This window comes from Leptopilina boulardi, unplaced genomic scaffold (genome assembly GCF_019393585.1).
Source record: "Leptopilina boulardi isolate dan_hultmark-lab unplaced genomic scaffold, ZJU_Lbou_2.1 LbouV2_202, whole genome shotgun sequence".
Classification (NCBI taxonomy): domain Eukaryota; kingdom Metazoa; phylum Arthropoda; class Insecta; order Hymenoptera; family Figitidae; genus Leptopilina; species Leptopilina boulardi.
In genome coordinates this window covers 862500-886768 of record NW_026137755.1, presented here as the reverse complement: position 1 = coordinate 886768, position 24269 = coordinate 862500, and the positions used below count along the sequence as shown (strand labels likewise).

General features: G+C 26.5%; 5 protein-coding genes across 9 annotated transcripts in view; 2 read left to right on the top strand and 3 right to left on the bottom strand.

The window, feature by feature from the left end:
- The first annotated feature begins 56 nt into the window (after positions 1-56).
- LOC127278408 (5'-AMP-activated protein kinase subunit beta-2) lies at positions 57-5088 on the top strand. Of its 2 annotated transcripts, XM_051300131.1 has the most exons (6): positions 57-260; positions 958-1026; positions 1354-1561; positions 1656-1928; positions 2011-2241; positions 2409-5088. In XM_051300131.1, exons 3-6 carry the CDS (start codon positions 1370-1372, stop codon positions 2553-2555), a joined length of 843 nt encoding a protein of 280 aa, XP_051156088.1. In that variant the 5' UTR covers positions 57-260; positions 958-1026; positions 1354-1369; the 3' UTR covers positions 2556-5088. The 2 variants fall into 2 exon arrangements, with proteins under 2 accessions (XP_051156088.1, XP_051156087.1); XM_051300130.1 differs by lacking the exon at positions 958-1026 and having other exon boundaries at positions 59-260.
- Positions 5074-7300, bottom strand: LOC127278406 (inactive pancreatic lipase-related protein 1-like). Of its 2 annotated transcripts, XM_051300128.1 has the most exons (6): positions 7142-7300; positions 6721-6865; positions 6500-6648; positions 6263-6439; positions 5882-6157; positions 5074-5820 (listed from the first exon to the last, which is right to left on the bottom strand). In XM_051300128.1, exons 2-6 carry the CDS (start codon positions 6828-6830, stop codon positions 5585-5587), a joined length of 948 nt encoding a protein of 315 aa, XP_051156085.1. In that variant the 5' UTR covers positions 6831-6865; positions 7142-7300; the 3' UTR covers positions 5074-5584. The 2 variants fall into 2 exon arrangements, with proteins under 2 accessions (XP_051156085.1, XP_051156084.1); XM_051300127.1 differs by lacking the exon at positions 7142-7300 and having other exon boundaries at positions 6721-7104.
- Positions 7301-7492: 192 nt separating this feature from the next.
- On the bottom strand, positions 7493-9367 carry LOC127278404 (F-box only protein 22-like). 2 transcript variants are annotated; one of them, XM_051300124.1, is made up of 4 exons: positions 9079-9367; positions 8709-8902; positions 8299-8605; positions 7493-8211 (listed from the first exon to the last, which is right to left on the bottom strand). In XM_051300124.1, the coding sequence occupies exons 1-4, from the start codon at positions 9252-9254 to the stop codon at positions 7764-7766; spliced, it is 1125 nt and encodes a 374-aa protein (XP_051156081.1). In that variant the 5' UTR covers positions 9255-9367; the 3' UTR covers positions 7493-7763. The 2 variants fall into 2 exon arrangements, with proteins under 2 accessions (XP_051156081.1, XP_051156080.1); XM_051300123.1 differs by having other exon boundaries at positions 7495-8211; positions 8299-8617; positions 9079-9366.
- Positions 9368-9593: 226 nt separating this feature from the next.
- LOC127278407 (interferon-inducible double-stranded RNA-dependent protein kinase activator A homolog) lies at positions 9594-11737 on the bottom strand. Its single transcript, XM_051300129.1, has 3 exons — positions 11333-11737; positions 10683-11087; positions 9594-10577 (listed from the first exon to the last, which is right to left on the bottom strand). Exons 2-3 carry the CDS (start codon positions 11025-11027, stop codon positions 9897-9899), a joined length of 1026 nt encoding a protein of 341 aa, XP_051156086.1. The 5' UTR covers positions 11028-11087; positions 11333-11737; the 3' UTR covers positions 9594-9896.
- Positions 11738-11862: 125 nt separating this feature from the next.
- LOC127278393 (phosphoinositide 3-kinase adapter protein 1) overlaps positions 11863-24269 on the top strand; it is a 30735-nt gene continuing 18328 nt past the window's right edge. Inside the window, exons 1-4 of one of the 2 annotated variants that reach the window (XM_051300100.1) lie at positions 11863-11927; positions 12757-12959; positions 21998-22038; positions 23322-24128. In XM_051300100.1, coding sequence (XP_051156057.1) covers positions 12913-12959; positions 21998-22038; positions 23322-24128 — 895 coding nt within the window. In that variant the 5' untranslated portion in view covers positions 11863-11927; positions 12757-12912. Of the gene's footprint in view, positions 11928-12756; positions 12960-19007; positions 19509-21997; positions 22039-23321; positions 24129-24269 lie in introns of those variants that run through there. The other variant, XM_051300101.1, reaches the window with a different exon arrangement.

Here is a 24269-nt window from a genome sequence, read left to right as displayed (position 1 = left end):
CTGTGAAACAAACCTAAAACTATCTTCCTCCTGTGAATTACCATTTAATGTGAAGTGAACAGAACTTAGGCACTTGAATCATGGTGCTTCTGCTATTGTCCTATAATCAGCTGATAAAAGATTTATAATTCAAGCTATACACACGAGTTTTAACAATTTTTATGTTTATTTTGACGCTGAGATGCATTTATTGAAACAGTGAGATCTATGAAATTCATAACGTAAATGCAATCGTGGAGTCTCTTTTGAGAATTTGTGAGGTAAGTGAAATAGTTTAATTTCTAGATGTTGCTTGTCATTTGAAATTTGAAAGTTATTGTTATGCAAAGTAACTTTGTTTATTCCTAAATTATCTCCTAATATTGAACAATAATCTCATTAATTTTCTTTTTCAAAATGTTAAATTTTCTTTTTAATTTAAGAATAAGTACTGTCATATATATAATCAATAAAAAAAACATAATTTATTTTCTAATTACATTTGCACCTGCAAAATAAATGAATATGCAAAGTGAAAATTTAAATGTTGTTTATTTCAGACTTGAGAAAAATGTAAATTTATATTTAGAATACTTTTTTTAGTAGTAGTTGTAATAGTTGTAGTAGTAGTAGTAAAAACTACGATGCATTAACTATATACTATCACTTGATTGAGTAATAAAACTAGAATATTTTAATGCTGAAAAATGGTTAATTTATATTTATTTAATATTTTTTAAGGTTACAATTTTTTTTTGTGTAATTTATTAATTGAAAATTGTGTTTAATGTTATGTAAATGTTAAATTATTTTTAAATTTAATTAACAATTTGATATTTATTTGTTTATTAATTAAATTTTTTTCAAGGAATGTTGATGTAAAAAAATTGATAAAATTTTTGTCTAGTTTTTCTCTCCTCTTTTGGTTTGAGATCATTTCTCTCGGGATGACGTTATGATACCTTTTTGTTGTTGTAGTAGTATCATGAATGTGCTTGTCAGCAATTCCAACTGCTAAGCGTGCAATCAAGCGCCGGAGAATATCAGGCACGTTTTTAAGTGGATATGCGTATTTTGCTTACTTAAAAGTACAAAACAAGTTACGATTCATAAAACATACATTTCTATTTTCATATTTATTTTACAATAAACACTATATTCTATTTCTTTTTTTTTAACATTGTATTAAGAAAATGCTTGAAATTATCTTTAGTGTGATGACGATTTAGATAATTTTATCACTTGATAACAATTTTTAATCTTAATAAGAAATAATCATTATTTCTGTGAGAAAACGTTTATTCCGATAAATCAATGTTTTACTAAGATTATTTTAATTGGACATTAAAAAGTATAAATTAATAACTACTTTAGGAGCTAAAATTGGATAATGGGTAACGCAGGAAGTAATCAACCTGTAAGTCATCATGCAGGTAATTCCAATTATCATCGTCGACTCAGTAGAGATCAACCTCCTCCGTCCCCAAGTAAAGAGGGCCAGCCATTTATTTTTGAAAAAGCACCCAATAAGAATCTCGTTTTCCAAACTTCTCACGAGGATGAAGAATCCTATTTTACAAAGGTTTGAAAATATAACTAAATTATTTTTATTCTTTAAAAAATAATAAATTTTGTGTAATAAAAATGTTTTTTTTTTTTGCAAATTTATTCTGTAGAAAGACCTACAGGATAGTAGTAATTATAAACAACGACCGCGATCAAACACCGTCTCCGAAGGCACTAAAGTTGCTGACAGCAAAGTACTGCCAACTGTTTTCAAATGGGAAGGTGGTGGTAAACAAGTTTTTATCAGTGGAACTTTTACTGGTTGGAAAACACTGCCAATGGTTAAAAGTCATGGAGATTTTGTAACGATAATTGACTTGCCAGAGGGTGAACATCAATACAAATTTTATGTCGATGGAGAATGGAGGCACGATCCTGGCTTGGTAAATAAAATTTAACTCAATTTCAAATATTTTTAAAGAAAATTTTTTTTTCATTTTTCTTTATTTAAAAATTATTTTTTAGAAACTTGTGGACAATGGTATGGGTTCAAAAAATAATTTAGTGTCAGTTAGAAAATCGGACTTTGAAGTCTTCCAAGCTCTTGCAAAGGATAGTGAAGGAGTCACCAGTAGTGCCCAAACGGAATACGGTCAAGAGATTCCACCACATAAACCATGGGAAAAATCACCAGGACCACCGATTCTTCCTCCACATTTACTACAAGTTATTCTCAATAAAGATACACCTCTTTCGGTAAATACTATCATTTATGCCCTTAAATTGAAATTATTGATTTAAAAAATATAAAATTTGAATTTTATAAAAAAAAAAAAATAGGCTCTTGGTAAAAAAATTGAATAAAATATTGGATTTAGGTGAGATACTAAAATTGGTTTTTGATGTGATAAATGTATTTTCAGTGTGAACCCACTCTCCTGCCTGAACCAAACCACGTTATGTTAAATCACCTTTATGCCCTAAGTATCAAAGATAGTGTGATGGTCCTCTCAGCAACGCATCGCTATCGCAAAAAGTACGTCACTACATTATTGTATAAACCAATTTAAATTCCTCAAATGGAATGTTTTTTTCTTTTTTGACGAAATCGCGATGTAATGGTTTTAAAACACAAACGATCTCTTTTAATCAGTGTAAATAAACTTTACACTCGTATATATATCAAATTAAAAAGAAAAAAAAATTAGCTGCAAACGATGCTATTTACAATCTCATAAAACACACAAGTCGAAAGGATTCTATAAACAAAAACAAGATTTTCCATAATTAATAAATTTTTAATCGATTAAGCAGAAAATTAATAAAAGAAGCAATATAATAAAAATTGAATTGAAGGAAAAACATTTTTTTAAAAAATTTTTTAAAATAAATTTTAATCCTAGTTGTAAATTATGACTTGTGTATTTTATGAATACTCTTGCAATAATAGAAGTAAATTTTCGAATTTTTTTGATTCCAACAAAATGTTATTTGTCTAAAAAAAGAAAAGATGAAAATTTTATAAATGTTAAAATTTTCATAAACTATATATACATAAATATATATATATAAATATATTATATACAGATAGTTGTAGCCTTGAATATTTTCAATTTATATAAATTAGAGATGATAAGTATTTAGACTGAATAAAGGCTACTAAATTTTTATACGTTGGAATATATCATTAAATATTTCAAAATATTTGATGAAATTTTTTGACAACTCAATGGAGTTTAATAAAATGACGGATGGGGAAATTATCAGTTTTTTTTTCGAAAACTGAATAATAAATCATCCTTTTTCATTTTAATTATTGTATTAACTGCGAGATATTAAATATACCAAATAGTTATCTTTCAAATTTAATTATATAATTATCACTTTACTCAATAAGATAAAGTTTCTGTTTTTTATTTTGAAGAATTAAAAAAAATCTTTTAAATAAAAAATTGAAACAAATTTTTGAATATTTAAAGACAAATAACATTAAATTAATCGTAAAATTCGTAAATTTCGAATATATTATTTTTAAAAAATATTGTTTAAAAAAAAAAGTTGACAAAGTTTTATTATAGTAAAGTAATTTTCAAATAATTCTCGAATGTTACAAAATGAAAAAAAAATTTAATTCAAGTAATTGTATAATGAAAAATCAATTGCGTTGCAGCGCCATTTAGCTTTAACAACAAACAACCCCATTTTTGCAAAGACTATATATATATATTTTTTTTGCCTTCAAGTACTTGCATATCCACAAACGATGTGAGAGAACGCTTGTTACTAACATGAAAAAGAGAAACAAAAAAACCTAAAAAAAAAAAAAAAAGTTTTTAAATAAGGTAGTGTCTAACAATAATTTTATTGATTTTTTGGAACGTTTGTTGTACCTAAAGCGATTGTAAAATATTGTAATTATCAATGCGAATACTGTATTTATTAAAAGCGAAATATTTTGAATCGAGATACCTTTCAAGCAAGACTTTTGCATGTACATACAAACTAGTAGTCATAGGTACTTAATATTTAGTTAGGACTCGCATTTAAACGCAAACTTCGAGTAAAAAAAAGAGCATATTTTCCATTCATGACTAAAAACCTGTGTGAATTCTGTTATTATTCAATTATTCGTGAATTACTTTCCTTTAAGGTAGTTTAAAATGGCAACAATTATGAGATTTTAAAAAATAACACAATTTGAAAAAAATATTTTTTTTTAATTTCAGTCATATAATGAATTGCAAAAAAATTAAATTTTTTTTATATAATATTTACTCATTTATTAAATTAGTTTTTCGTTAAAGTTTTTATTGAATTGTTTACTTTTTTTGACTTATAAATTTTTAATATCTATTATTGTTAAAGTTTTTATTATATTTTTTACATTTTAAGTGTATTAAAATTAACCTTTTCTTGTTGATTCCTTTTGATAGAAACTTTTTTTGAGGGGGAAATAATATATTAATTATTAATCATTTTAAAGTTATAACTACCTTAAAGATTGTAAATAATTTTAATAAGAATTCATTCGATTCGTTGCTTTATACAGGGTTCGACTTTAATATATATATATACGCTTTTTGTTTTATTGTGCCATAAAAATATCGAGTTGTTAGCCATGAAATGAAAATTTTGAATTGTACTTTTGTATTTTCATTCATTCACATCGTCGAACGTGGAATTATTTCACGCTAAATTGTACACACACACACAATCGGAAATAAGAATATTTGCAAGTTAAAAAAAAAATTGTTACGCCTACATCGTTCTTAGGCCTTTTCTCGATTTTAAATCCTCTTTAGTTTATATTTGTCAATTTGTAATATTTTTTTTTGCGATAGAAAATTTCTTTATATTCGATACGATTTTCTATTCTTTTTTTTGCTTTTAATTTTATCATTTATTAATTGTCGCAGTTGAATTTATTTTATGGTAAAAGGTCAAAGTTTAGATGTTTTAGAATTAGAGAACAATTTCACGCGCAATAACACCAATTTTATTATTATTATTATTATTATCATTATTATTAACAGATAAAAGTTGATTGAGAGCAATCGAAATCGACAGTCTTCAACGAATAAAGAAAAATATGCTGCCAATAAATTTTATTTCTTTTGTTTTCACGAAAATTTCTTTAAGAAATCTTCCTTTTACAGTTTTTTTTTTCTTTTCTTTTCGGGAGAGGAAGAAAATAATGTATTATTTATAAGAGAGAACTCGTGGCTTTTATAAATGGAAAACCTTTGATCTCTTTGACTGATGACTTTAAAAATTTATACTTTTGTAATGTCAAGACTCACAATTTTTCATTCATTCTTTATGTAATTGAAAATTCTTTTTTTAAAAAAATTTATCTTTAAAAACATTTCTTTTTTAAATCATCTTTTTTTACATCTTTTTAAAGGTCTCTTTTAAGATCCTTTTTAAAGATCATTTTAAAAAGAATTTAAATTCAAAGTTTATTTTTCGATACAATTTTAATATGATTAAAAATTTAGTTTAATAATTATTTTTGTTTCAAAAAAATTTTCTGTGACAAAAAACAGAATAATTTATAGAAAATTAAAAAAAAAATTCTCTTTTGCTTTTTTTTTGTCGACTACAAATGATTGTTAATTTCTTCAGTGTAGGCAAAAGGGGGCTCACTTCTTGTTTTTAAAAAATAAGATCCTGTTGCTGATTTATCAACATGCTCGCCCATTAAAACCGATGATTTACTTTCACAATGTTTATTAACATATGCATCCCATGTGTCACATTGTGTCGCTACAAGACCACTTTTTTCATTAATGCTCTCGGTGAAATATGAATAAGATCTTCCATGACTGCAGGCCTCTGGAAAAAAATAAACATTTAATTAATTAATTACAATTATTTTATAGGAGTTAAAATTTACCAAGCAATTCAGGAATACAACAACATCCAGGTTGTACAGCTGTACCAGCATTGGGATAAAAGTCAATATGACCCAATGGTTGTAAAAAACCCAAAACTCCTCCACATGAATGAATAACATCAACAAAATTAGCATCCGATGGATCTAATCGTTCTTTTTCAGTAGCGAATATATGAAATCCAGGAAGTGCAGGATCAAGTCCTGTCACTCTGCTAATTCTTCCAAATTTTATTGCACTTCCAGCATTTCCTGCGACATGTGCACCAAGTGAATGACCTAACACAATATTGAAAACCAATATTAAATATTTTCAAGAAAAAACAAATTTTTTAATACAAAAAAAAATTATGATAAAAATCTATTAAATTGAAGAGTTCTTACCAATAAAATGAATATCTCTGGGGCTTAATCCAGTTTCACTAATTAAAAAATCTATAAATTGCCCCGCATTCTGTCCAACTTGTTCTGTATTTCGCATTGGTCCAAGATAAAATGTACTTGCTGCCAAAGGTTGCCAATCAACGAGAAATACATTATAGTCACCATATTCCAAATATGCTGTAAAAAAAAAAATTCAAAAATTTCTCAACATAGAATAGAATATTTTTTATTAACTACCATTTTTCATGTCAACTTGACTGGCACTCAATGCGCTCGATTTCCATCCGTGAGTGATAAACTTTGTTTTTTTCGATGGTGAAAAATTTGAATTCTTTAATGCATCCATATTATTCAAAAATAGAGGAGTTCCTTTTTCCGGATTTGATCTACAATAAAGAAAATAATAATTAATTATATAAAATAATAATTTAAAAAGTAAAATTAATTATTTAACATACCTAGTGTAAAGTATATACGAAACAGCAGAATTTGGATCTAAAATACCGCGAGTCTCATTTTGAAATTCTTTAAGAATTGCCACCTGTGGTTTATCATTTCCATCAGGCATAAATATCCAATCTTCACCATAGCCATCATATTTTCCTTGAAGAATACTTGTTACCTCAGCATTTATTAAATCAATGATAATACAAATTATAATAAATAACAATTTTAATAGCATCTTTTTTTTTTTAAAAAAAAACAAGATTTTTTTTTTAGAAAAAAGCTCTCGTAATCTTTGAATAAAAATAATGTTTGTCCATGGACAAAATCTACGTTTTTATAATGTTTGACTAGAAGTTAATGGCCCCCTCCCCCTCCTCTTTTTTTTTAACCAAATTAGTTTGTTATTTAAATAACATATTCAAATATGCGTACCCCTTGGCGTGCTCCACTTTTGATTCAATGTTTCTTATCACTTTTATGCGAAAACACTGCAAAAACAGTAGACATTATCGTCAAGGTTCAGGTTTTATTTTCTAATCAAGTCCAGACTGACCGTGATATCGTTTTATCAAACAATGATTGACGTGGGTTGACTTACGACAATTTTTAAAAACCAGTTTTATTATTGACAGGTAAATAAACCTTTTGTTTATAATTAACTTTTTTAAATCAGTTTTTATATAATTGAAAATATCCATTTTTGTTTTTCATTATTTTTTTTATTTGTCATAGGTAAATATATAATTTTTTCATTTTACCTCAATATTTATATTTACCTCACATTATATATATATATATATATATATATATTAAAAGATTATAATACAAAATTATCAGTTCTTGTATAATATTTAAATCTATCTTAATTCGTACGTCACGAGAAACTTATAGCTAATAATTTGAAAGACGAGTCTCCAATTTTGAGATAATTCGTATATAAAAATTATAATAATAACATTATAATATATATTTATGTTTCGTAAATTATTACAAATTTCGTAGTTTTCTTCTTTGCAAATAGAAAATTTTTAATTACAATTTATTTCAACAACAATTAACCGTATGTTAAAATCATGAATACTGTTGAAAATTCATAAGATCGTGATGCTTTGCCTTTTTTCGGTGATAAAGTTTGTATCGTATTTTCACCAAATTCACCATCTCCAAAACCACCGGCAAGTGGAATCTCGGGAAAAATCTTCTTAAATACTCGTGTTTCCATTTTTTTATTTTCAAGACGTGCAACACAAGAAAATATAAAACCCATTGTAAACTTTTTCAATTGTATATTCTCACGGAGAACTTTGAGTTTTTCCTCAATTTCCATCTCATCGTAACATTTTTTTGGCATAATTACAGACCATGTATGAATTCCTGGACCCGATAATGTCACTACTGTTACAGTTGAAGATTTTTTACAAAATTCCATATCAGTTGTACGCTTACAATAAACAATATCTTTAACAATACCGCCAATTAGAGATAATTTTTGTTTAGGATATCTGCAAAAATAATTTTTATAAATTTAAATTTCAACAAAGAAATAATATTTTATTAAAAAAAAAAAATAATTTAATTCCTTCACTTACTTGCATTTAATTGTTCTCAACATTTTTATCGCATGTTTATAACCATCACAGTCAGAGAATACCATTATGCATTTAGATTTTTCATTACTACCAAAATCCGAGCAACTATGTATCCAATCGAGAACTTTGTCCTTTTCCAATTTATTTAAATCGTCCAGCGAGAAAGTATTGACTTTAACTTTGGAAATAGTTGGAAAAAATACACAAACAGCGTCATTTTTGCTTAAGACGAGATCACTGGATATTGTATCACAAGTACGTAACATAACAGTTTCACATGATGTTGGTAATTGAGAACAATAACAATCTGCAACGTGACCTTTCAATTTTTTTTTCAATTATTATAATACAATTTTTTTTCATTAGAAGAAAATAAAGAAAAATTAAATTTAAAGGAAAAGAAAAATTACCTTTCATAGAATCAAATAATCTATTTTCCACATCGCCGGTAAATATAAGTCCCAACATTGGTTTTATTCGTAAATTCTTAGCAATACTTTTGTCCAAATAATTATCACAAGGAGCATTATTTTTTTCTAAAGATTTACATAAATATTCGGGGCCTCTTGTTTTAAATTCGCTTATTGCCGCGTCACGCCAGCATCTGTGAAATTGAAATAATTTACGTCAGGTATGATGATTTTAGCATAAATAACAATTAAAAACTTAATTAACAAAAACATAACACAAGACTAGTTTGAAACTTTTTTTCAATTAAAACATTTTTTTTGAATATAGAGAAAATTTATATAAATGTTGGTTTATAGTTAAAATAAATACCTGCAAACCATTGCTGCAGCTGACAAGTCTTTTCCATTTAAAAAATTGAAAATAATCCTGAGAACATCATAGGTTAGATCTTGAATTTTAGAACTTATTTTTTCACTTGCACTTTTAATTTTTTTGGATTTATCATCTTTGACGCTACATAACTTTTTAGCTGGCTGTTCATCCATTTTTTAAACAAATCCACTGAGTTAATTTGTTGTTTTACAATTGTTTACTATAAAATTTAACTTAGCTATATATAAGTTGTAAACTGTATACATATATATAGCATGACTTGAAATTGGCTATATACAATGCAAATTGACGTAGTGTTACCAACAAGATAAACATAACACCAAATTTGAAATCTATTAACTATTTTAGAAAAGTTTTTTATTTATTTACATTATTTTTCACCGTAGCTAATAAATTTTGTAAACATTAATTATTAACAATAAATTGCTAATCATTTTCGTTTCATCTTGATCAAGTGTAATACCAATAGTAGAAAAAAAAAATTTCAACAATTGTGCGAAATTCAAATTTATATTTTCATAAATCTGTACAATTTTAGGGAAAATAAAAAAATATTTCTATTTTTCTTGTAAAAAAGAATAATAATTAAACAATGGTATATTTAAAACAATAAATTAGAAATAGTATTTATAGAAATATAGTTTTATAATTTATTTTTATATAGTTATTATAAATTCTAAATTCTAGCTTGATATATAAATTCATTTCATTCGTTGATAATAATAAATTATAATTGTACAATTTTATCATACATTTAAAACTATTTATATGTAAAACATTATCAAATTAATAATTTACGAAAACAAGCATATTAAATTATTAATAATTTGATATATAGCATTTCTTTCTGCTTTATATGTAAAATCAGCAATTCCAATACCAACAATATCAGGATTTGTCGATATTTCCACAGCAACGGCATATTCTGTTTTTGAATTTGTATCCAATTCCACAGAACAATATGTCAAATAAAGGGGTTTCAAAAATTCGATAAATTTCACTTTCAATTCATTTACAAATTCTTCCGTAACATCGCAATTGCACGTTTTAATTAATTCATCTAAACTTTTTAATTCTTTTAATATTTCACAACGTGTTTCTTCGTCGTAGGATTTTTTCAAATGTCTATGATAATCATCTAATTTAACACCTAAATTAATTTTCTTTTGTGGTAGTTTCGTTAATGTGGAATATTTTTCAAGTGCTAATTCATTGGCATTTGTTTCTAATAATTTTGCATCATCACATCTTATATCAATTTCACCTGAATCACGTAAATCTTCAACAACTATTTGAATTTTTTCTAACATTTTCCTTGCGGCCTCGTGTTTTGCTTGCTTTTTTGTTGTAGCAATACCCTCTTCTTGAAATGATGAAACAATACAAGAGATTGTAAATACTCTCGCATGCGGTGGACCAACATCATCAACTTCCTTATATTCCGGCTGTTGAAGATTATTATCAACGCACAATTGCTGAAAATTTTTTATTAAGAATCTAATATATATCTAATATATAATATATATGAAAATTGAAATAATTAAATGAGAAAAAAAAAAGAGATAAATAAAATGACTTACAGCCAAGGCTCCAATGGCATTTAAAAAGGGTAAATTTGAGGGACGTTTAGGCGAAACTGTAGTTTCAGTAAGCAATGGTCTTCTCGCAGGCGATGGTGCAGGTGATTCTTGTAATTGTGGATATGCTCGATGAGCAGCAATTTTTTCCAACATTTCTTTGGCAGCTTCATGTTTAGCATCTTTTTTACATCGTCCTGTACCAATTGCCATAAATCCATCACAAGTAACTTGATAAGTAAATGTATTGTCATGAGTACCTCCACCATCGAAAATTAATTCATAATTTGGTACACATTTCTCCTTCATCATCATTTCTTGTAAAATTGAAACCGGAGTTTTGTTCATCCTAATCTTTTTTATTTATATTTATAATATGTATATTCAGAAACAGAGCAGGCAAATATTCTGAAAACAAATATTTAAATTAAATTTAAACTTTATAAATATCAAAAAATAACTTAAATGAATAATAATTAAATTAATATTTTCTTAATTGGTTGTAATATGTTGTAATGTTTGTAAATTGTTTGTAATGACCTTGAAAAACTGAAAGAAATTCCAAATTCTAGGTTAGGAATTTTATTAACAGTTATATGTTTTTCTTAAATTATAATATATATATAATATACATATATTCAATGTATACTCACTTTTAACAAAACTTCAAGAATAACCACTTTTTTAAAATATTTATTACAAATTATATTTTAACATAAAAAATTCTGACACAATTTATCATATTGACAATATTTCGAATACAAAAATCACACATTCAATGTCTTTATAGATTTATTTGTATCGTTCTTTCATACTTCAGTTCTGCATTGAATATATTAAAAATAAAATTATATTATAACTTTATTTTGAAATTTTTTAAAAAATAATCAAGAATTTCTTTGTGACTTGAATTTCAGGTTAAGTCAGGTTAAGTTAAATAACAGAGATAAACATATATCACATAACCATGAAATAATATATCAGAGAATTGTATATCAACGCATTTGTGCTTTTTTCTCCCCAGTTTTTTTTAGTTATTAATTTTAGATAATTTTTAATAATAATAATAATAACAAATAAATATTAATTAAATGCAGAATTCAAATTTTTTATTTTTTATGTTGGTAGAAGAAGCAGAAAACTTTAAAATTTTGTTATTTTGAATTGGCACTACTGCCTACTAGCTCATTGCAAAGGCTGCGTTAAAAGTGAAAAGATCGTTTGTCCGTTGTGCTGAATTAAATCTAAGTAAGTCTTTTAAATCTTAACATCAATTATAAAAATTTTGTGTTAATTAAATATAATTTTGTTTAAAGAATCAGAATATCATATAAGTTTTATTAAGAATGAAAAAAAAAGTCAATAATATTGAAGAAAATTTTCTGACAAAAAGATAACCTAAAAACTTTGACAATCTTAACTTTGCGATGTTGCCGTTAGGTGGCACAACAGTGTGGAGGAAAATTCAAAAAAATATTTGGTTAAATACAGGTAAAAGTATATTTAAAGGATTAATACATAAAAGATACATTAATTTAAATATAGAAAAAACAAATAAATTATCCTCAATCAAAAAATAACTTTTTTAATATTAAATATCTAAATATACAATAGTTGAATGTTTTTAGAATTATGTTGGTATCAATGTAAGAATCATTAGTACTTTCATTTTCTGCTATTGGCAGTCCTGAATTGAGTAAACGGTTATTGTTGAAAGTACAGTTGAATATTTCGTGAACGGAAAAAACGAAGTATAATGATTAATATCATGAATAATATAATAATTTTGTAATGTTTGACTTTATTTCTGTCAATAAAATCAATATTTCAAGTAATTTTTGTTGATAAACATAAAAGTTTCGAACAACTTTAGAAATTTAATTTCGACGAAAATATAACCTCAGCAAATTTCATGTCTATTCAGTGTTGATCGACAATATCTGTCCATAATTTAAAAAGAAATTTTTTTAATTGTACGTTTAATAATTTATTAAAAACAATAATGTTAGAAAAAAATCCTGAAAATCTTTAAAAATTAGAAACTAACATATATATTGAATCTTTCTCTTTTTTCTAGTCAACTTTTCATCAAATTGAGGGGACGTTCTACTTCCAATTAAGTACCACATTTAAAAGGACTCAAAGGATGAAGGATCAAGAATGTTGAAGAGGAGAAGCGGCTGACTGAATGAATTAATGATGTCTTCACTACTTCACCCCAAATGAACGAGCAATGCTGTTATACCTATTCAACATATTCGACGTGGGATGCATTGAACAGTAAGTTATCACAATTGATTTAAACAATATAATGACACAAAAAACGAACGAAATTTCTGATAAATTAATTGTAAATTTCTTAACAATTAATTCGTACAATTAAAAACATTGCTTTGGAAATTAATTGTAATTCATTTTTCAATAGAAAAATGATTATTTGCTCTAATCATTAAAGTTCTTCGTTATTTAATTTTTAATTCATTTATATGTAATTGTAATTACATATAACCGTAATTACGTTTATTCAAACATAAATATTTCTTTTGAAAAATTATCAAATTTAAAGAATTAGGGATATAAACTGCATCATAAGAATTATACGAAAGTACCAAGAAATGCATCAGTTGGTACTTTAGAAAAAGGAGTTTTCTACATAATATGTAAATAAATACCTCAAGTATAAGGTTAACTTCCTAAATTTAAATAAAAGTGTAGAAACAAAATACAGAAATTCGTTCAAGAGTCAAGAAATGTTATGAATATATTTTTTTAAATAATTATTTTTATTTTTTAAATAGCAGTACTTCATAAGAAGTACAAGTAAATACCAATGATTGTGAAATCAGTGGTAAACGCTTGTAGTTTAGTTGTAGTTTTAGTAGTTACTAATGGTTGTAAAAATCATTGGTGACATTTGCTTGTAGTTTTAGTTGTTACTAATGGTTGTAGAAATCATTGGTAACTTTTTGCATGTAGTTCTTAGTTAGTTATTACTAATGGTTGTAGAAATCATTGGTAATTTTTGCTTGTAGTTTTAGTTGTTACCAATGGTTGTAAAAATCATTGGTAACTTTTGCTTGTAGTTTTAGTTGTTATCAATGGTTGTAAAAATCATTGGTGACATTTGCTTGTAGTTTTAGTTGTTATCAATGGTTGTAAAAATCATTGGTGACATTTGCTTGTAGTTTTAGTTGTTATCAATGGTTGTAAAAATCATTGGTAACTTTTGCTTGTAGTTTTAGTTGTTATCAATGGTTGTAAAAATTATTGGTGACATTTGCTTGTAGTTTTAGTTGTTACTAATGGTTGTAGAAATCATTGGTAATTTTTGCTTGTAGTTTTAGTTGTTATCAATGGTTGTAAAAATCATTAGTAATTTTTCTTGTAGTTTTAGTTGTTATCAATGGTTGTAAAAATCATTGGTGACATTTGTTTGTAGTTTTAGTTGTTACTAATGGTTGTAGAAATCATTGGTAACTTTTTGCATGTAGTTCTTAGTTAGTTATTACTAATGGTTGTAGAAATCATTGGTAATTTTTGCTTGTAGTTTTAGTTGTTACTAATGGTTGTAGAAATCATTGGTAATTTTTGCTTGTAGTTTTAGTTGTTATCAATAGTTGTAAAAATCATTGGTGACATTTGCTTGTAGTTTTAGTTATTATCAATGGATGTAAAAATCATTGGTAATTTTTTGCATGTAGTTCTTAGTTAGTTGTTATTAATGGTTGTAAAAATCATTGGTAATTCTTGCTTGTAGTTTTAGTTGTTACTAATGGTTGTAAAAATCATTAGTAATTTTTGCTTGTAGTTTTAGTTGTTACTAATGGTTGTAAAAATCATTGGTAATTTTTGCTTGTTGTTTTAGTTGTTACTAATGGTTGTAAAAATCATTAGTAATTTTTGCTTGTAGTTCTTAGTTAGTTGTTACTAATGGTTGTAAAAATCATTAGTAATTTTTGCTTGTAGTTTTAGTTGTTATCAATGGTTGTAAAAATCATTGGTAACTTTTGCTTGTAGTTTTAGTTGTTATCAATGGTTGTAAAAATTATTGGTGACATTTGCTTGTAGTTTTAGTAGTTACTAATGGTTGTAAAAATCATTGGTGACATTTGCTTGTAGTTTTAGTTGTTACTAATGGTTGTAGAAATCATTGGTAACTTTTTGCATGTAGTTCTTAGTTAGTTATTACTAATGGTTGTAGAAATCATTGGTAATTTTTGCTTGTAGTTTTAGTTGTTACCAATGGTTGTAAAAATCATTGGTAACTTTTGCTTGTAGTTTTAGTTGTTATCAATGGTTGTAAAAATCATTGGTGACATTTGCTTGTAGTTTTAGTTGTTATCAATGGTTGTAAAAATCATTGGTAACTTTTGCTTGTAGTTTTAGTTGTTATCAATGGTTGTAAAAATTATTGGTGACATTTGCTTGTAGTTTTAGTTGTTACTAATGGTTGTAGAAATCATTGGTAATTTTTGCTTGTAGTTTTAGTTGTTATCAATGGTTGTAAAAATCATTGGTAATTTTTTGCATGTAGTTCTTAGTTAGTTGTTATCAATGGTTGTAAAAATCATTGGTAATTCTTGCTTGTAGTTTTAGTTGTTACTAATGGTTGTAAAAATAATTAGTAATTTTTGCTTGTAGTTTTAGTTTTTATCAATGGTTGTAAAAATCATTGGTAATTTTTGCTTGTAGTTTTAGTTGTTATCAATGGTTGTAAAAATCATTGGTAATTTTTGCTTGTAGTTTTAGTTGTTACTAATGGTTGTAAAAATCATTAGTAATTTTTGCTTGTAGTTCTTAGTTAGTTGTTACTAATGGTTGTAAAAATCATATGTAATTTTTGCTTGTAGTTTTAGTTGTTATCAATGGTTGTAAAAATTATTGGTGACATTTGCTTGTAGTTTTAGTTGTTATCAATGGTTGTAAAAATCATTGGTAACTTTTGCTTGTAGTTTTAGTTGTTATCAATGGTTGTAACAATTATTGGTGACATTTGCTTGTAGTTTTAGTTGTTATCAATGGTTGTAAAAATCATTGGTAATTTTTGCTTGTAGTTTTAGTTGTTACTAATGGTTGTAAAAATCATTAGTAATTTTTGCTTGTAGTTCTTAGTTGTTACGAATGGTTGTAAAAATCATTAGTAATTTTTCTTGTAGTTTTAGTTGTTATCAATGGTTGTAAAAATCATTGGTGACATTTGTTTGTAGTTTTAGTTGTTACTAATGGTTGTAGAAATCATTGGTGACATTTGCTTGTAGTTTTAGTTGTTATCAATGGTTGTAAAAATCATTGGTAATTTTTGCTTGTAGTTTTAGTTGTTACTAATGGTTGTAGAAATCATTGGTAATTTTTGCTTGTAGTTTTAGTTGTTATCAATAGTTGTAAAAATCATTGGTGACATTTGCTTGTAGTTTTAGTTATTATCAATGGATGTAAAAATCATTGGTAATTTTTTGCATGTAGTTCTTAGTTAGTTGTTATTAATGGTTGTAAAAATCATTGGTAATTCTTGCTTGTAGTTTTAGTTGTTACTAATGGTTGTAAAAATCATTAGTAATTTTTGCTTGTAGTTTTAGTTGTTACTAATGGTTGTAAAAATCATTGGTAATTTTTGCTTGTAGTTTTAGTTGTTACTAATGGTTGTAAAAATCATTAGTAATTTTTGCTTGTAGTTCTTAGTTAGTTGTTACTAATGGTTGTAAAAATCATTAGTAATTTTTGCTTGTAGTTCTTAGTTAGTTGTTACTAATGGTTGTAAAAATCATTAGTAATTTTTGCTTGTAGTTCTTAGTTAGTTGTTACTAATGGTTGTAAAAATCATTAGTAATTTTTGCTTGTAGTTTTAGTTGTTATCAATGGTTGTAAAAATTATTGGTGACATTTGCTTGTAGTTTTAGTTGTTACTAATGGTTGTAGAAATCATTGGTAATTTTTGCTTGTAGTTTTAGTTGTTATCAATGGTTGTAAAAATTATTGGTGACATTTGCTTGTAGTTTTAGTTGTTACTAATGGTTGTAAAAATCATTGGTGACATTTGCTTGTAGTTTTAGTTATTATCAATGGTTGTAAAAATCATTGGTAATTTTTTGCATGTAGTTCTTAGTTAGTTGTTATTAATGGTTGTAAAAATGATTGGTAATTTTTGCTTGCAGTTTTAGTTATTACTAATGGTTGTAGAAATCATTGGTAATTTTTGCTTTTAGTTTTAGTTATTATCAATGGTTGTAAAAATCATTGGTAATTTTTGCTTGTAGTTTTAGTTGTTACTAATGGTTGTAGAAATCATTGGTAATTTTTTGCATGTAGTTCTTAGTTAGTTGTTACTAATGGGGTGTTAAAAATCATTAGTAATTTTTGCTTGTAGTTAATTGGTAATATATATCGTTTTGTTATTATTTTAATAGATTTTAGTTGTAAGTTTTTTAATTTAATCTTGTTGTTAGTATAGTCTCTCTTATATCTTTTTTATTACTTGTTAATTATTCTTCTCAAACATTTTGCATTGATCGAAATCATCTCATCATTATTCGAACTTGGTTGTGTATTCGCATCTTTATTTTATTTCATCACGTAAACTTCACTTTAGTTGTTAAAAATAGACAATCAATTAATATTCAAAATGTGTTTCAATTAATAGTAATTGAAAATTTTTAATAATAAACGGGGTAATAAAATTTATGTGTTATATAAATTGTAATATTTAATTACACATTTAGAAAAAAGAATTTTTTCAATTATTTTAACAGTACAATTTTAATTGATTAATCTTTAACACGTGTTTTTAAATTTTTATTATAAAGTACTTTTTTTTAATCTTTAGCTTGGCACTTAAATTAAGTACTGTTCTAACGATTTCGTAAAGTGAATCATATATTTTAAGTCCAAGGGGCGTAGAAGTACCAAGCGGAAACAAGGACATGTTTTTTTTTTTGTTTCTGCTTTTTTTCTTCCTCTCGCTAATAAACAGAGAAATCAGAGTGGCTCGTGCCGAGCAGTCGTCACGTTTCCTTCTATATAGCATTGAACGATACTTGCCAGGCAGGCAGGTCAGAAGGAGCTATTGGGTTGTGGAAAGAATCTTTGACATTTGGGGGACATATGTTTTGCAAGCCCATATATATAGGCTCCTTCATTTCAAAAAATCATTTATGACTACGGGTGCTAAATTGCGTGGACAGATGTTTTTTTTTTTTTTTTTTTGAAAAATGACCTTCACTTATTCCTAAACTATTTATCTGCATTTAACGCTTTACCTCAATGCTTTTAATATTTTTCTGTATTACAAAAGAGAAAAAAGAGTTTTAACCAAGATAATTAGTCACATGTGATTATTTTTAATAGGAAAACAATAGAAACAGGAATTGATGCGATGTAAAATATACTTCAAATTAATTATTATTTAATGTATATATATTTAATGAAGATCATGGGATTTATTAATGATCTATAAATCATAGTTTATGATTCAATCTGTTTTTTTTCAAGAAACTCGGTTATATTATATTATTATTTAAGATTAATATTATATCATTAGAGTTAAAAAATTATTTATTAAATTAAAATTCATGAGCATATCAATTTTAAAGTTTCGGATCTAATTATCCATAAATGTTAAACTCTTTCCTCACTAAAGGAAGCCTTGTTCCGCTTGTACTACACATGCTAGACAGACACGCATGCTTGCTACTGACACTAACCTTACCTCAATACGAATTACTTATCCTTTGAAGAAATAAGAAAAATAAGCGATGAAACTTGCTTTTAGCAAACTAGTAGAACGCAGTTGCGTTCGATGATCCACGTTTTATCACACTCTAAACTATATATATCGTACAGTGAAAATTATTATAAAATTATTTTTATATGTATAAATTATTTAAATAACAAAATTCACTATACTTCCTTTTTGTATTTTCCTTGGGATTATTTCTATATCATTACCTTGATTTCTATTTTAATAGTTATTCGACCTAGTTTATTTCAATGAGAAATAATTTAAAGGTATACATGGAGAAATTTTGAGATTTAGTATTAAAAATAGCTATTTCTATTTTTCAAATATTATCAAAAAAATATTCAAATAATTTTTATTTCAAATTTCAAACCATAATAATTATTTAAATATTGATTGATTGAATTAAATAATTTTTTTTTTTTTATTTTTTTAAAGAAAAATGATGATGAATGAAGCAAAGCACCTTGGCAATGTCTCGCTGGTCATTGTCGTCTTTTAGTGTCATTATCGTTTAGCCATTTTCGCGCCACGCGGTGACGTTCCGCTTCGTCTCGAGTGCAGTCTGAGCACATGGACAGTTTCTTTTCTTTAAAAGCCAGATGCGTGGGTGGGTCGTTGCAGAGATGGAACGACGAATCTCCTTTTGGCTCAAGAGAAGAAAAGAAGGCAACGAAGGAGACGAGAAAGACCCGTGGTCACATGGTTGTGGAAGCAACCAGCTATAGTAGCATCGCGCCCGGCTTCGTTTTACTCTTCCCCCTTCGCTTGTATATATCGTTCTTCGTTTTCGTTCAGTGTTTAAACTCATATACTGTATAGTTTGCTCTCTATACTCTAAGCTGTCAGTGTGCCTCGTGCAGTGTTCTACTAACTGTGCTTGTCTTGTTACTGTTGTTCATTCTTGTATATATCATCACATTTTCTCCACGCTACGTTATTCCTTTCAAAAACAAAACCAGTTTTTTTTTCAAATGCAGTTCCGTTTTTTTTTCATTGAAATTTCATTAAAGAAAAAAAAAAAAAATACTGTCCTTGACCAAGTGCAAATGACAATGAAGGATAATTACAATCTTCTCAGTTAGAAAAAAAATTCGGTGAGTCTTCTTCAAAAAATTCATTTTCTGAGTTTGAATTTAACAAATTCATGTTTTTATTATTTTTCCAAGTGAAGTTTTTTTTTATCTTTTCTTAAATAGTGAAGAGATTTAAATTTGAGTACAAAGTGATTTTTGATGCTTCAAATAATTATTTGAAAAATTTTATTAGCGCTAAATAAAATATTATTTTTCACAAATAAAAAATTTCTCTATGATTAATAATAATAATTATTATTATTGTTGTTATTATAATTCGAGACAATAATCAGGAGTGGGGGAAGGGTCAAAAGTGATGATTTCAGTCCCTTGTGAGACTGAAATTTTTTTTTTTTATTAATTAAAACAAAAGAGGTGTTTAAATTTGGTTCAAGGGAAATTTTACACAATATGTTCTTTGTGTAAAAAATCATATTCAATGATTTTATTTTTAACTCCATAAACAATGATATTTTTGTTCGTTTCATTATTTTCTTTATTTCTTATTTTACTGAATGCATTTTGAGAGATAATTTTTGAAAGTGCATTACGTTGAGGAATTTGAAACATATTTTTAGAAGAAAATTTCAAAGAACTTATAGAAGTATTCCATTAAGAATTAGGTAGGTTGCTCACCCGGTATATTAATAGACCGAAACTTGACAGTCGAAGTTTAACCAAAGCGTGCAGACGCTTGCAAAGATTGGCTTTACTCGGGCCAGGATTTCCTCATAGAAAACGCATTAGAACAGATTTAGATGTATAAAAAAAGGTATCTTCTCTGTCAACTCCCTGTTGCGCTACAATAGTTTTCTATTTACATAATCAACACGTGTTATTAATTTACTCTCTTTATTTTTTTTACTATTTATTTTATTTTTATTAATATATTAATATTATAATAACAATATTAATAAATTATATTAATTAATTAATATATTTCATTTATTAGAGGCAAAAAATTAATTCTAATTTTTTTTTTTGTTACATTCGTTATAAATTACGCGATAATTGGAAATTTTAATATTAATATATATAAAAGGTATGTGGGTATTACACAATCGTCGAACAATGCATGCTAAAAATATTAAATAATAATGTAAGCTGGTCGTGTGTAGACGCGCGCATTATTGTAAATAGCTGTATATACAATATCAAGTATTCGAATTACAATTGCAACTCGAGGTGAAGAGATTTACAATTTTTTACGCGGGCTAACTGTAGCTATATATCTTGGCACGCGCATCTCAAGAAATAATTTGCATGATTTTAATCGAACTATTTATAGAATGATACAAAAATCGAAAAAAAAATTTTTTTTAAATAATTAACCCTTTTTTTGAAAATAACAAAATTATACTATAGTAAAATTATTATAATTGTACTATAATTATTTTTTTAAAATAAATATTTATAGCTTTGTATTTATTTATATTATGAAATAAAGATTTAAAATAGGTACGTGCAAATCACAAGTGGATTGACATATATATCGTAGGCTAGGATATAATTGCATTTTATAAGGGCACGCGTCAAGACACCGGAAGTATATTATAAATTGCGTGCACTCCATTTTTGCAGGTGCTTCTTATAGAAAAGTACCCTATAGCATTACCATTTTCGCGCAATTAAAGTTATTTTGATTTTAATTGTTAGGACAATTCAAAAAAAAACGTAAAATCAAATATCGCAGTATTTTTCAATTTTTCTCCTTGGAACATAATTTTTAATTCAGTAATTATTAATTATTAATTAATAACTATTAATTAATATTATATAATAATATATAATATTAATAATTAATTATTTTGTAGAAATTTAGAAGTGTTTATTTTTTTTTAAACAAATTTCGCGAATGACATAATTTTAATAAGAAAAAAGTACAATTGAATATGAGTATAAGAATATCTTGAGATAAATCTGGTATTATAATAGAATGTGCATCTCTGATTGCACGTCGCAAATCGTGAATGGACCGTCCATGTCCCTTGCCATTGCTGAACTATAAATATAATCTTGACGACTATTTCCAGAGATGAATGAAACTTGCACTCGAATCACATTCACATATATACAAGAGAGAAATAGAGAGAAAGAGGAGGGAAGTTGTAGTAATAAAATGCATTTCAATAAATATAATCGTTTCTCGGAAATCTTTTGTTCAGAATTAATATTTTCTAAAATCTATTTCAAAAAACTTATATTGAAAATAAATTCAATTTTCCTTATATCACTGAAAAAAAAAATTTTATTCGGATTAAATAAATATTTATATTTAAACCAAATAATTTTTATTTGTATTAAATAAATTGTATTTAAAATGATTTCTGTATTTTAAATAACAATTTAATTGACTTAAATAATAATTAAATATTTATTTGAAAAGTATAACCGATTATTTGAATCAAATAAATTTTTTATTTCGGAAATAGTCAGCGGTTTACAATACGTTTTTTTTATTAAAAACAAAATTAATCGTTTTTTAAATTAATTTATTATTTTTTTTACAGGCTACTATTCATCCTTGACGAAGAAAATATCATGGCTGTTGGTAAGTTTTTTTTTTCTCTTTTGTTTTTAAAGTCATTGTCACATAAGGTATCTTCACTGATGTTTAAAAAATAATGATATTCAAGACACGTACTCTTGCGTATAATCACGTGAATTCGCATATATATGTATACAATAACAAATGTGTCTACTACAAGTTTTCTTAAATTATAAATCATAATGAAAATAGAAATTGAGAAAACTTAAATTCGCATAAAAAAAATAAATTGGAGGAATATTTTTTACCTTTCTTAAGATTCTCATTTTTCAGATAGTAAAACGACTCTTTTTGTTGCTTACTTCGATTTTTTTTTATTTTCTCACCCATATCGATTTTCTTTGGTGTAAGCTTACCATTATTGGAGATTTTTTTCGCCCTTTTTTTCACTGAAATCAGTTCAGTAAAATTAAAATGATTTTCTTATTTATAATTTTTAAAAAACAATTTTCTAGAATATAAAATTTCAGAAATATTCCATTTTTCCTATCTTTGAAAAACGCGGTTCAATTATTTATTATAAAAAAAATTTTTTAAATGTGATTAAAAATTGAAGTAGGAATTTTATTTTAAGATTCAAAGAATGATTTAAAATTCGCAACAAAACTTCTCTTAGCGATTTTCTCCAAATCGCAATTCCTTCGAATTCGTCGATTGGAACGTGGTGGTGCATTTCCGGTGGCGGATTTCTCCTCTCAAAGTCCAGGGGGTGGTGGTGGTGGCGGCGATGATGATGAAGGAAAAGGGGGAACAATGCAACATCCGGTCCCTTCTCTCCCACCTCTATTCTTTATTGGGTCGCGTGTGTTGCGTCCCATAACGCCCTGTCGCATCTCGACTTTCAACTCTTTCAGTCTTAAATCCGATCTCAGGTGCGGTTCTCTTCGGTAATCGAAAAAAAATTGAGATCGTATCACGCGTCACAAAATCAAATCAGGATTTTATCCCAAAATAATGATATATATCTTAAAAAATGAATAAAAAAATGATTTTAACTTTTTTCAGTTATCAAAATTATCACAAAAAAAATTATTTTATTATTTTCTTTGGCTTGATGATGATGATGATGATCTAATGCTCGATTGAATATATAAATGATTCATATTCTTAATTAGTTTCTCAATTAAGATTTAATTAAGTCCAATTTTTTTTATATAAGAAACTTTTAAGTTGAGAAAAATTTGGAAATAGAAAAAAAATTTGATAAAATCTGGTTGAATTTTTTTTTTTTGGAAAAAAAATAAACAAGTGGCAGAAGTTAACAGAATTCCTGTATATGTTTACAGACAATCCGTCGTACTTCTCGCTATCGAGCGGGGGTACAACAGATGCTGGACCATCGTCCCTTAATTCTGGATTAACATCAAGAGGTTTCAGTTCATTTTTTCGGAGAAAAAATTGCAAAATGGGCTCAACATCATCGGCAAGTGTCACATCAACATCAACAACATCAACATTAATGCGTCACGATAGTAATAGAAGTAGTTTTTCAAATTCATCAACAACAATCGAGGAACATGTTCCAACGGGTCAAAATCAAAGTTTAAATTTTAGAAATTTATTTCGTTCAATGAGTGCAAATAATGCTGATCATGAGAGGACACAACAATTTTTAAAAGGTGATCCACGTCCATCTGATGTTGCACCACCATCGCCATATTTACCCCATAGATCACATTCACATTCAGAAAATGATCGCCGAAGACCAAGGAGACGTGTTCTTAAATCGGCAAGTGAACTTTTAAATAATGACATGATTTATTGTGGCCTACCAAGTGATGATGTTGTTGATGGAAGAAATGCAAATGATGAAGTTGATAATTCAGGTGAAGTGTTTCTTGGTGTTGATGATGCGAGATATTATAATTTATCATCAACATTGCCAGCTGAAAGAAGAAGACATTCAATAGGAACATTTTTGGCTAAAGAAAGATGTGGTGGCGTGTGTTTTGGAAGAAGAAAAACACAAGAACCGGAAGTTCTTGTTGAACCAAGTGTAATGGCGCCACCAATTCCAATTAATGGAGGTGAAGTGAAGAAACGTCGGACAAATTCAAAAACAAAGAGAAAAAGACAGAGGTGCTGTGTTAAAGGTAAATAATTCAAAATTCTTTTTTAAATTTAATTTTTTTTTTATATAAAATTTAATTATATCAAATTTATTGTTCCTTGTTCTCGCGGATTGTGTCCGTTATCTTGAAATTATTTTGAAAAAGAATTGACACGTTTATTAC